Source organism: Enhydra lutris, unplaced genomic scaffold, assembly GCF_002288905.1.
Source record: "Enhydra lutris kenyoni isolate GAN:26980312 unplaced genomic scaffold, ASM228890v2 scaffoldscaffold14, whole genome shotgun sequence".
NCBI classification, from domain to species: Eukaryota; Metazoa; Chordata; class Mammalia; order Carnivora; family Mustelidae; genus Enhydra; species Enhydra lutris.
This window is the reverse complement of record NW_019154098.1, coordinates 26,851,499-26,865,212: the sequence shown is the minus strand read 5'-3', so window position 1 is coordinate 26,865,212 and position 13,714 is coordinate 26,851,499. Positions and strand designations below refer to the sequence as shown.

The 13,714-nt window shown below is 35.1% G+C and overlaps 1 protein-coding gene across 2 annotated transcripts in view; it reads right to left on the bottom strand.

The window, feature by feature from the left end:
* LOC111146567 (CUB and Sushi multiple domains 3) overlaps positions 1–13,714 on the bottom strand; it is a 1,261,269-nt gene that overhangs the window by 256,349 nt on the left and 991,206 nt on the right. For both annotated transcript variants that reach the window (XM_022502159.1, XM_022502160.1), the window contains one exon: positions 13,332–13,519. In XM_022502159.1, the coding sequence (XP_022357867.1) occupies positions 13,332–13,519 (188 nt within the window). The remainder of the gene's footprint in view (positions 1–13,331; positions 13,520–13,714) is intronic.

The window sequence follows — 13,714 nt, the reverse complement described above, 5'->3', positions numbered from 1 at the left end:
ACAATACATTAATAAAAGAAAGAACAAGAACCATATGATACTCTCCATAGATGCTGAAAAAGCATTTGACAAAGTACAGCATCCCTTCCTGATCAAAACTCTTCAAAGTGTAGGGATAGAGGGCACATACCTCAATATTATCAAAGCCATCCATGAAAAACCCACTGCAAATATCATTCTCAATGGAGAAAAACTGAAAGCTTTTCCACTAAGGTCAGGAACACGGCAGGGATGTCCAGTATCACCACTGCTATTCAACATAGTACTAGAAGTCCTAGCCTTGGCAATCAGACAACAAAAAGAAATTAACAGCATCCAAATCAGCAAAGAAGAAGTCAAACTATCACTCTTTGCAGATGATATGATACTATTTGTGGAAAACCCAAAAGACTCTACTCCAAAACTGCTAGAACTTGTACAGGAATTCAGTAAAGTGTCAGGATATAAAATCAATGCACAGAAATCCGTTGTGTTTCTTTACACCAACAACAAGACAGAAGAAAGAGAAATTAAGGAGTCAATCCCATTTACAATTGCACCCCAAATCATAAGATACCTAGGAATAAACTTAACCAAAGAGAGAAAGAATCTATACTCAGAAAACTATAAAGTACTCATGAAAGAAATTGAGGAAGACACAAAGAAATGGAAAAATGTTCCATGCTCCTGGATTGGAAGAACGAATATTGTGAAAATGTCTATGCTACCTAAAGCAATCTACACATCTAATGCAATCCCTATCAAAATCCCATCCATTTTTTTCAAAGAAATGGAACAAATAATCCTAAAATTTATATGGAACCAGAAAAGACCCTGATAGAGGAATGTTGAAAAAGAAAGCCAAAATTGGTGGTATCACAATTCCAGACTTCAAGCTCTATTACAAAGCTGTCATCATCAAGATAGTACGGTACTGGCACAAAAACAAACACATAGATCAATGGAATAGAATAGAGAGCCCAGAAATAGACCCTCAACTCTATGGTCAACTAATATTCAACAAAGCAGGAAAGAATGTCCAATGGAAAAAAGACAGTCTGTTCAACAAATGGTGTTGGGAAAAGACAGCCACATGCAGAAAAATGAAATTGGACCATTTCCTTATACCACACATGAAAATAGACTCAAAATGGATGAAGGACCTCAATGTGAGAAAGGAATCCATCAAAATCCTTGAGGAGAACACAGGATAGCAACCTCTTCAACCTCAGCCACAGCAACTTCTTCCTAGGAACATCGCCAAAGGCAAGGGAAGCAAGGGCAAAAATGAACTATTGGGATTTCATCAAGATCAAAAGCTTTTGCACAACAAAGGAAACAGTCAACAAAACCAAAAGACAACTGACAGAATGTGAGAAGATATTTGCAAATGACATATCAGATAAAGGGCTAGTATTCAAAATCTATAAAGAGCTTAGCAAACTCAACACCCAAGGAACAAATAATTCAATCAAGAAATAGGTAGAGGACATGAACAGACATTTCTGCATAGAAGACATCCAGATGGCCAACAGACACATGAAAAAGTGCTCCACATCACTCGGCATCAGGGAAATACAAATCAAAACCACAATGAGATACCACCTCACGCCAGTCAGAATGGAGAAAATTAACAAGTCAGGAAATGACAGATGCTGGCGAGGATGCGGAGAAAGGGGAACCCTCCTACACTGTTGATGGGAATGCAGGCTGACACAGCCACTCTGGAGGTTCCTCAAAAAGTTGAAAATAGAGCTACCCTACGACCCAGCAATTGCACTACTGGGTATTTACCATAAAGATGCAAATGTAGTGATCTGAAGGGGCATGTGCACCCGAATGTTTATAGCAGCAATGTCCACAATAGCCAAACTATGGAAAGAACCTAGGTGTCCGTCAACAGAGGAATGGATAAAGAAGATGTGGTATATTTATACAATGGAATACTATGCAGCCATCAAAAGAAATGAAATCTTGCCATTTGCGACGATGTGGATGGAACTAGAGGGTATTATGCTTAGCGAAATAAGTCAATCGGAGAAAGACAGCTATCATATGATCTCCCTGATATGAGGAAGTGGAGATGCAATATGAGGGGTTTGGGGGGTAGGAAAAGAATAAATGAAACAAGATGGGATCGAGAGGGAGACAAACCATAAGAGACTCTTAATCTTGCAGAACAAACTTAGGGTTGCTGGGGGGAGGGGGTCAGTAGAGGGTGGTGGGGTTATGGACATTGGGGGGTATGTGTGCTGTGGTGAGTGCTGTGAAGTGTGTAAACCTGGCGAATCACAGACCTGTACCCCTGATGCTAAAAATACATTATATGTTTATAAAGAGAGTGACAGAACATTTTGAAAATACATAGAGAAACAGAAAAATCTGTTCATTCATTTTGGGGAATAAGCTCTAAAACAAACCGTTGTTAACAGATCTAGGCAATGCTTTAATATTTCCATCTTATTATTACTATTACAGATTCCTTAAGAAATAGTACAAAAAGGTAAGGGACATCACAAGTTCAGGATAACAAATGTGATTTTCTACATTAGAATTTATTTTATGTTCATGGGAAACCAGAAGGTGGGTGTATCTCTGCACATGACTCATGGAATCAGTGGGATTTAAATCAGCAATATCTTAGTGTTTGGCTATCACAGAAATTATTTTATTGTAATATATCCAACTCTGATTAATTAAAGCAGTAGGAATATATTTCTTCCATTCATAAAACTTTACAGAGTTCAACATACTTCAACATTCATAGGAAATGTGAAATTTGTGCTTTAGAAAGAACACTATACAAGATTTCTCCCAACTCAAGAGGAAATGGCAGAGCTAAATATTTAAATGATTTTAATAACTATCAGAGGAATGAAGTTCTGCTTTCCTTCCTTCCTTCTTTTTTTTCCAATAAATACTTAAGAGCCCACACTACCCAAATAACTGGAAATATAACTGTGGACAATCAGAATGTATTCTGGACAACATGGCATTTACAATTTATTAATTATATTAAATAAGTGCTTGTAACTTTAATGATTATGGCATAAGGGGAATCAGTCAGGAAACTTCCTGAAGAATTGATATCTAAGCTGAGCATCAAGAGAGAAGTGAGCAGACCAGCTGAGAGACAAGGTGCATGAAGGGTATATGTGTGCAAGTCGGGTCAACCTGATACCTGAGTTTCAATCCAAAGCTAAGTTACTTGATCATCTTCCAAGTGCACATGCACAGATGCACATACATGAAATTTGCACCCTACATATTATTCAGAATTCACAATAAAAATCACTTCTCAATCCAACAAACTCTATTTCTTCTTTGGTAAGAAGATTATGCACACAATACCATTTTCCAGAAAGAACCAGCAGCGTGAATACTCAATTTGGTTACTAAGAATGAGACTTCAGTGTTCCAGGAGTTGGAGTGTTTATTTTAGAAAGGAAAACTGCACATTGAGCCTTTCCTTAAACAAGCAGGGAAACATAACATAACTTTTAGGCAGAACAGAAACCTAGCATTTATAGCTGGCCTTTGTGAAACTGAGCTAAGTCCCTTAAGGGAAAAGGAAGAATTGAAATTACTGTTTAAAAGTATTCATCTCTTTGGTAAGTGATGGATCTTTTGAAAAGTTTGCTTTTTCCTTCTTTAAAGTTTTCCCAATAATTTCAGGGACTTATCTGTGAATCTATATTGCAAATGTCTTACTTTTTGAGGAAAGGGAAATATGGCTAACAAGTGAAATATATTGCTTCTGCAACAATTTTATATTGCTAGCCTCATTTTGAGAGGATTCATCTATCTCATTATTGTGTTTACATACTACATTAGATCCTTGGTGAATAGCTTTCTATGAATAACAACACTGCCCTTATTTCCAGGTCTGCCATAGCAATCATCTGGAAATTTTGGAAACACCTAGAGAATCCTTATGCAAAGGTCTAGGCAGTAGATGGAAAGGAGATCTGCATTTTTGAAAAAAATTGTGAGGCAGACAGGTTGATAGTATTATTTTTATGAGTAATTAAGTTTATTTGCCTTCACAGTAGTTTGCCTACTGAATGGATCCTCAGCAAAAGACTCCTTGCCTTATGTTCTCCAAATAGAGCATATAATATGTTTGCTGCAAGACAGAAGTAAGCATAAGCAATAAAACATATCTTATATATGTTTTTTTGATATTTTATTTATTTATTTGACAGAGAGAGAGAGAGAGATCACAAGTAGGCAGAGAGGTAGGCAGAGAGAGACGTGGAAGCAGGCTCCCTGCTGAGCAGAGAGGCTGATGTGGGGATCGATCCCAGGACCCTGGGATCATGACCTGAGCTGAAGGCAGAGGCTTAACCCACTGAGCCACACAGGTGCCCCTTACACATGGTTTTTATAGAAATTTTTATAAAGCATTTATTTTTCAGAGTTTTTCTATAGGCAATTAAAGCATCCTACATGCTTATTTTAATGAAAAAAAAAGTGGCACTTTGAGGTGTAGGAGAAAGAATTGAAAATACTTTGATAGATGTTATGCTTATGGATTTTTAAAAATATATAAGATGAAGTTATACTTAGAATGTTATGGTTATAAAGATCTTTGAAGTGGACTCAAGAACTAATTTCTTTATAGATGATCTGTCTTTTCCTTAGGTGTGCTATAATTCAATTCTTTTTGAAATTTTTAAACAAATCTTAATCTTTCTCAAAGTATTTGCTAGTCACTAAAGCATATCCACAATCAACTAGTGATATCATCTAATTAAGGGGTGTCTGTTAATCTCTTAAAGATACATCCTATTTGAATAGAACATTTAAAGGCTTTCATTTTAGGAAGAAAAAGGTATTATTCCTAACAAATTTAACTCACGGAGTTCCATGTATTTAAAGCTTTTATGTATCTAAAGAAAAAAAATATTCTCTCAGAAGGCCCACTTAATTAAGAGACTTGTCTTGGCAGAACTGGTTTTATTTATAGCCATTAAGAGAAAAACCTCCCAAATGTGGCATTATAGAGCACAAAATCACTTCAGTTTACTATATCCGGTTACACCCATTTGACCTTTGTAGGTACCACCATTAATTCAGTTATTTTTAATAAATGTTTGTTGCCTACCAGCTTAAAAAAAAAAAAAGAAAGCCATAAAACTGTGCCTTGAAGACTCAATTGGAAAAATGAAAGCTTTACTATGCTTATTTCTACTTTGTTCCTGAAAATAGACAGGTGTTGAGATAATATGGCCTATCTGTAACACTGTGAAGGTTTTTTTTTTATCATAGTTTGCACAAGACATGGTGATAATTATATTTGTTGAATTTGTAGGTAATGACTGATTCACAAATACATATTTTTTCTGGGAGAAGAAGAACCATAAATATTTGTATTGTTAAAAGGAGATTACTTTAGGGCAACTGCGTGGCTCAGTTTGTTAAGCGTCTGCCTTGGGTTCAGGTCATGATCCCAGGGTCCTAGGATAGAGCCTCACATCTGACTCCCCACACAGTGCGGAGCCTGCTTCTCCCTCTGCCTGCTGCTCTGCCTACTTGTGATCTTTCTGTCTCTCAAAAATAAATAAATAAAATCTTTAAAAAAAGAGGGATTTTTACTTCAACATTTGTTCCCACATAACGCTGTATGCTCATGAAGGGACCATTATTATGAATAATGTCAGTCTGTGTATAATCAAAAGTAGTTATGTGTTATTTTTGGTTTTGAAGGAGGACCAGAGTATATAATATCCACCTGCCTGTTATTTCCAGGACACTGGAAATGTGTGGATGGGCATATACCAGCTAGCATGAATTCAGCAACTAAGAACTAAGCACCCTTCAAATGTATATGCATTATATTTCCCTCATCTGATCATAACCAGTCCCAAGAGGCCTCCCTATTGTAAGTGTAAGAGTTCATCTAAGGCCAGATGTCCCAAGGTACTTTAGAGAATAAGTATAAGCCATACATGTATCTCTTTTATTTTGGAAAGTATTTCTGCAATGGAAATTAAATGATTGCCCCCAGAATACCTCAGGGTAACATTGCAATGTAATAAGTTGTTCTGTGAAAAAAATATATCTTAACTTAAATTGGTATGTTAATTTAGAATGTAATTTATGAGACTTAAGGTTCTTGGAGCAGGTGGCTAACTTACACCATATATAAACAACCAGTCATAAGTCTTCCGCTGTACATATTGGTGTCTATAAATTGGTATCCCCTTGCCAGCTAAAGCACCAGCTGTCAGGAGGTCCCCTTCAGCAGCACAAAACTGTGTATATTCTCTCTCCATCAGAATCAATATATTTTGTCAAAAGAATACAAATATTACTACTATATGAGTCACATTTGTATAAATGTTATAATTATGAATACTTAAATCGTACTTATTAACATCATAATCTCAATGCAAATGAGAGCACTGTTTAAACTCTAAATATTATTCTACTGTAAATTTGTTAATATTATATCTCACTGAAATTACAGAGGAAACTAGGCCTGATTTAAACTCTTTGTGGAGACATTGTTTTAAAATTAGCCAAATATCTCCCCTTCGTTCCCAAACTTTGACTTCTCTGCTCTAGTTTACTATTGTCTAAAAAATAAAAGCATATCCACAATTCTGTTTACATAAGTGTAAAGTGATATTCCTTCCAGAATCCATGTTAGTAGGCTTGTGTTTTGCAATGTTCAAAAATAGCATTGGTTCATTGCACAACTTCTGTGTATTTGCACACAAACAAAAATAAGGTTCAGTGTCCATCTTCAAGGGGGAAATGGAGAGAAAGATCTGAACCCAAGCAGTTGTAACTATAATCTGGTGTGAGTCTAATAGGTGGAGGTGTTGTTTTTAAATTAAAGGCCTACTAAAAACATGTGTTTAGACTGAGCCAAGACTAAAAGCTTTACTTTTCAGTGCCAACACACGTGTTCAAGTGAAGGTACAGGGCATGTATTACAAATGACAAAGGAAAATTTTTTACCATACAGAGCCTCAATGCATATGTCAGTTTATTTGGGGGGTGCATATATGAAAATTCTGAGGTGCCGCTCTAGGGCAGAAATAGGCATAAGGACCACTTTATTAGCTCTAAGAAACTAGACAATTAAAGTGGTAACATTTTTTTTTTTTTTAAATAGGATAAGAAATACAGGGAGGCTGATGAAAAAGGCAGACCCTGGGGACCCTAAAGTGGGGAATGGAAATTCTCCATGGATGAAAATTGTGAGGATCACTCCAGAGAGTGATCCAACTCCAGTTGGATTGAGGGAGTGTCACAAATTCTATACTAACATCAGAAAGAAATACTCCTCGGAGTATAAAAATAAGACTTCGTGAAATTGTGTGTAAGTGGGTATTAGTGTAGTAGCTGAGCATGGTGGGGAGTAATTGTAGGGTCCAGGGAGAAAGACTGAATTCATGGCATGATTGATTATGTGTTTCTCTCTGTTTGTGCTTTTATATTTTTATTTGCCTTTATTCTTAGTAGTAATAATAACTTATGCCATCTCTCCGATATGAGGAATTTGAGAGGCAGGGGAGGGTTGTGGGGGGTTAGGGAAGGAAAAAAATGAAGCAAGATGGGATCGGGAGGGCGACAAACCTTAAGAGACTCTTAATCTCACGAAACAAACTGAAGGTTTCTGGCGGGTGGGGGTAGGGATAGGGTGGCTGGGTTATGGACACTGGGGAGGGTATGTACTATGGTGAGTGCTGTGAAATGTGTAAGCCTGATAATTCACAGACCCGTACCCCTGGGGCTAATAATACATTATATGTTAATAAAAATAATTTATGTCAATTCCTTTAACTCTTTTTAATAATCTGATCCTTAGTCTTATCATTTGTAAAATAGGTGTAGCAATATTTACCACCTAATTCTGTTGTTTAGTATTTTTGTTGCATTTATAAGTGTGCCTGCTCACAGGAAGGATAGAGATAATTCATTAAAAAGAGCTGATCATTGTACCTAGAATAGAGTAGGTACATAATGAACAGTTTCATCTTTTAAAAAATTTTTATTTGCGGCCCTTTTCCTAAGGCAGTATAAATCATAGGTTTTGGAAATAATGGGACATGGAAATGGATCAAGCTGGGAAATAGGAATGCACATACAGTTAGCTAAGAAAAATGGAGAGAGTAGGTTTTATCTCAAGTGCTTAACTACATGAATTTAGGAATGGCTACCTAGGATGTTAGGTAGAGGAAGTACTGTAAGGTCAATTCCAGTTTCCACAAGACATAATGCTGGGATCGATTAGTACCATCGATTCCAGCATTCGAGCATGGTAGAATTGGCGGCATTTTTCCTGTATCTTTTCTCCTCATGACCTCTGGAAATGTTTTACAATAGGACCTATCTGTACTGACTTGCTTATATTTTTCTCTTTTTTCTTTCCTTCTTTGCTTGCCTGCTTCCTTCCTTCTTTCCTCTCTCTCCACTCCTTTCCTCTCCTCTTCTGTCCTCTCCTTTCTTTACTTTTCCTCTCCTCTCCTTTCTTTTTCCCTTTTTCCTTTCCTTTCCTTTTTTTTTAAATTTTCCCTTTAAATAGGTCTTATTTAGAAACCTGTTAGCTTGTAGATACAAGAAGATATTCTTAAGGAGCCAAGTCATCTTTATAAAATGCAGGACAGAAATGTATCTCTAAGATTTCTTACATTTCAATGTTATTAGTTTATGTCTCTAATTGTGACTTGATTTAAAAGAGAAAATACCTCTTGTAGCTGCTCAAAACCAATCAATTAAATAATTAGCACACAGTTATGTGTAGGCATTATTGTAAGACACTAATTGTACAGGAGTGAATAACAGACTTCTTGGTCTTAAGAACCCTGTATTTCAGTGTATGTGTGGGGAGTTAGTGGAGTAAATCGGGGTGCATATGGTAAATAAGCATGCAAAAAAACAAGAAAGTATCTGGTGATTATATGGTTATTTGAGAGAAGAAAAAAATGAAATTACAGAAAAAGGAGTGGAAAGCAAAAAATAAGATCTAAAAGGCAAATAAATATAAATGGAGTAAATTCAATGTACCAATAAAGAAAATAAAAGTATAATTCCTATGTACCCAAAAATAAGTTTCCATAATATATAAAAAAAAATGGTCAAAGTTTTAAGGAAAAATAAAAAAAAATAAGAATTACAATAATATGTCCAAGATTGCTCAACCAAGGTAATTTTTTAAAAAACTGTGAGGATATAAATATTTGAGAAATACAATTAGAGAGCTTAATTTAATGGATATATATAAAAACCTTCACCCATCAATTAAATGGTGCTCTTCTTGCCTGGCACACAGGGACAGGCATAATAATTGCCTATACCACAGGCCATACAGCAGTCATGCCCAGGAATTGGAATCATACACATTTTATGACAGTGTAAGTAAATTGAAAATGTATAATTAAATAGAGGTAGATACTAACTCACACTATTTCTAAGTAACTGGTAAGCAGAAAAAAAATCATAATACAGTGGTATTAGGACAAGTTTAGAATGATTAATAATGAAGCTCTACACTTTTAAACTTTTGCAAAGCAGGTAAAGTGATACTTAAAAAAAAAATATAGCCACAGAAGTTCATATTAGAAGACAACAATCTGGGGTGCCTGGGTGGCTCAGTGGGTTAAAGCCTCTGCCTTCAGCTCGGGTGATGATCTCAGAGTCCTGGGATTGAGCCCCACATCGGGCTCTCTGCTCAGCAGGGAGCCTGCTTCCTCCCCTCTCTCTGCCTGCCTCTCTGCCTACTTGTAATCTCTGTCTGTCAAATAAATAAATAAAATCTTAAAAAAAAATTTTGAAAAAAATTAAAGACAACAATCTGAATATTAATAAGTTAAGTATTGATTTCAATAAACTAGAAAAAAGGTAAAGCAAATCTAGAGAAAATAGAAGGGAATAAATACTATGAATAAAGGCAATATTAGCACATATACTAAGCAATGTTAATAAAAACACACAACACCAAGTAAAGTAAGAAAATACTGCAAATATGTTTATCCCAATACAGTTGAAAACTTGGAGGGATGAAAATAGACTTAGACAACAGACTTTCAAAAATCTAGGATAGGGGTGCCTGGGTGGCTCAGTGGATTAAGCCTCTGCCTCAGGGTCCTGGGATCAAGACCTGTATCTGGCTCTCTGCTCAGTGGGGAGCCTGCTTCCCCCTCCCTCTCTGCCTGCCTCTCTGCCTACTTGTGATCTCTCCCTGTCAAATTAATAAATAAAATCTAAAAAAAAAATCTAGGATAAAGTAGAAAACCTGGATGGATATATAACCACTAAGATTCTACTGCATCAAATCACCAAGTCCCTCTTTTTACAGGGAATTTCTAGCAAATGCTTAAGAAACAGATGATTCCTATCTTATACAAACTATTTCTAGAAAAGTAAGAATGCTCCCAAAGTTAGGGAGTTGCATAATCTTGATCAAAACCAGAAAAAGATAATTATAAGGAAGGAAAATTATAGACTAACCTCATGGTAAGAGATTCAAGATAATGAATTTTTAATCCTTGGTAATAAGCCCATAGCAATATATACCATAATTACAAAAACTCAATATTTTAGTGTACTGAAATCAGCAAAGTATAATAAAAACAAACAAAAAAAAAGGGAAATCACTTTTATCCTATGAATGTGAAGATGTTTTAATTTTAGAAAAAGTATAATAAAATCTACCAAATTAAAAGATTCACAAAGGAAAACCTTATAATATTTTCAATAGCTGATGAAAAAGCACTTGATAAATTTCTTTTTAAGATTTTATTTATTTGTCAGAGAGAGAGAGAGACCACAAACAGGGGAAGAAGCAAGCAGAGGGAGAGGCAGGCTCCTTGCTGAGCAAGGAGCTCAATATGGGACTGGATTCCAGGACCCCGGGATCATGACCTGAGCCGAAGGCAGAGGCTTAACCAACTAAGCCGCCCAGGCATCCTGCAGTTGATAAAATTAAATCCCATTATGATTAAGCAATTTTTAGTAAATCAGGAATGGAAGGGAACTTCTTAAAATTGACAAAATATATACCTAGATAGTGTAACATTTTGGATAAGAATCTCAATTCTGGAGTCCACTCTGAATCAAATCTTAGCTCTGCCACATGAATGAGCCAATTACTTAACATTGTTCTGTGAAAACTTCTACACTCATAGAGGTAAATGATTTTAATATGTAAATAACATTGAAATGTCCCCGAAAACAATGAGTCAAAAAAATGTTAGCCTTATTAACATTACGCCAACCAAGAGTAAATATTATACTCAAAGATAAAACATTAGATGCATTCTCTTTAAAATCAGTAATGACCAAAAAAAAAAAAAAAATCAGGAATAACAGAACAATGACTATCACTGTTTTAATTTGATGTGGTACTGAATTTCTCACCCTGATCATTAAGCCAAGGGAGTGAGGGGCTGGGGAGCATATAGATTAGAAAAACTAAACAGTGAAACAAAGCAGAACTGACACTGTTGGCATAGAAAATCCAAAAAAGTCCATAGAAAAATTATGATAACTAATGAAAGTTAAGCCAGTTTGCTAGAGACTAAGTAATTACAAAAATCCATGTATTAGCAACAACCAGTAAAATCTAATAAAGATATGATTAATTATAATGGAAACTATAAGACATTTAAGATTTAGATGAGAAAGATTTATAAAGAAAATTATAAACTATTACAGAAAAATAATGAGGAAGGTATGAGTAAACTGAGAGATATGTCATTATAATAGATGAAAAGATTAAATATCATACATCCTTCAATTTATTTTAAATAATTTATAAATACAATGCAGTCCCCATCAAATTCAACAGGCAGAGAGAACGTAATTCTAAAATCAAAATAGAAGTTAAAAAGGTTAAGAGACACCAAGACAATTTTGAAGAAGGATAAGAAGGGGGTACTCTATCTTCCTCATAGCTACCTTAAAGTTATAGTGGTAAAACTAAGCTATAGTAGAATATTCATAATGGTCTGTCTAGATAGCCAGCTTGCTGGGTCCTGACTGTCTGGTGTATTACTCTCCATGTAATCTTCCACATGGAGAGATCGGTATGGTGTTCAAGTTCAACCCTGCATAAGACCAATACTTCCTAACCCATAGTTAGAAGGCCTAAACTTCTCCAGAGTCCTCTGGCTTGGAGCATTTGCAGAGAGCCCCAATAAATAGCTGGCAACCCAAATCCTCACTGTCTAGTATCAAGCAGCTTGTAAATTCTTTCACTGACAAGGCCCTTTTCTTACTTTCCTCTGTAAGACGAGCGTCTCATAGAGGGCTCAGCCTTTCCAATGTAATGAAATCCACATCATGTCTATATCCACTAGATAACATGGCCTTGGCACGCATTCCCAAATTTTGTTGGAGCTATTGGAGGATTCTAAGCATCTGTATATTGCTAATTTGTGAGTTTTCCCTTTCCCTATGAAAACCTTCCTTAAACCATGCCATGTAAAGTTGTGGAACTAATCTTTACTTCTTTTTGATAGACCTGAAGAGACATACCTCCTCTTCCATGGCAAATACAAAAGGAGTTTCAATTGTATATTTAATATTATATTTCTTAAGATAGGAATAAAGAGATCTGAAGCAAATATGACACAATTTTAAGGTCTGTCAGGTTGGATGGTAGATATTATGAAGTTTGTTTTGTTATTCTGTATAAACTTCAGTTATTGAAAATATTTCATAATGAAAAAAAAGCCAAGTGGTAATAAATCTAAAATATGTATTTTTAGTACTCCATTGATAACTTGAGATAAATTATCAGTATATCCTTTTTGAACTCAGTTATTGAAAAAAATAAATTTTAAATTTAAACAACTAAGATCTATTTTTTCTCATAGTCATAGAATAAAAGTTAAGAAAAATGTATTTATAAACATCTATAAGCATTGTAATCCATTTAAATGCTTACAGAAATATTCTAAAATATTATAATTATCATTATTTTTTATTCTCCCTGTTCTGAATATTGACACATTCAAATATCTTTGGACATTTTCTGAAATGTAATTATCAGTATACTTTGTTCTCCTTATCACTGAGAGTAGTCTCCAAATAAAGATGAATCTTCATCTTGAAAAAAAAAATTTTTTTAAATATTTTGTGGTCTTAGCCAGCTACCACAGTGTACTAATTGCTAATTTGTTTGCCTGATACATTTCCTTTGGTAGTAATCTGGGAAATGCTAATTTCCTTCTCACTGATAGGAAAAGCCTATAGTGAGAGCCCTTTTATAAGATGAATTGTAGGTAGTCTGCATTAAGAAATACACAGACAACTGACAATGGCCAATACAGAATTATTCTCCTGTATAAAATACAATCTAAATCATGTTGCTGGAATCAAATGTTCACATTTACCTTTATATTCTAAATGAAATCCAGTGTAACTAACAGATCCATCACTCCGAAAAGCCAAATGCATAGTATTGGAGCTGCTCTCTATTCTCTCTGGTAACTTGCTGTCTTGAAAACTTCCAATCAGCGGGCTATTACTGTCTGGTCCATCATATATATAGAGAAAGTCATAGTTAGGTTCTATGCTAAAACTAAAAAAAAGAGAGAGAGGGAGAAAGAGAGAAAAAGAATTGGAATGATTACTGCTAAGGTGTTAAGTATAGTAGTCAATACTCATATATTAAATTCAGTCAATATCTTTAAAAATAACAGACCCTGGCAATGTAAACTAAGTTGAAAATTCACCTGGCAGCAACACATTGAATATCAATATCAAAGCTGTGGAA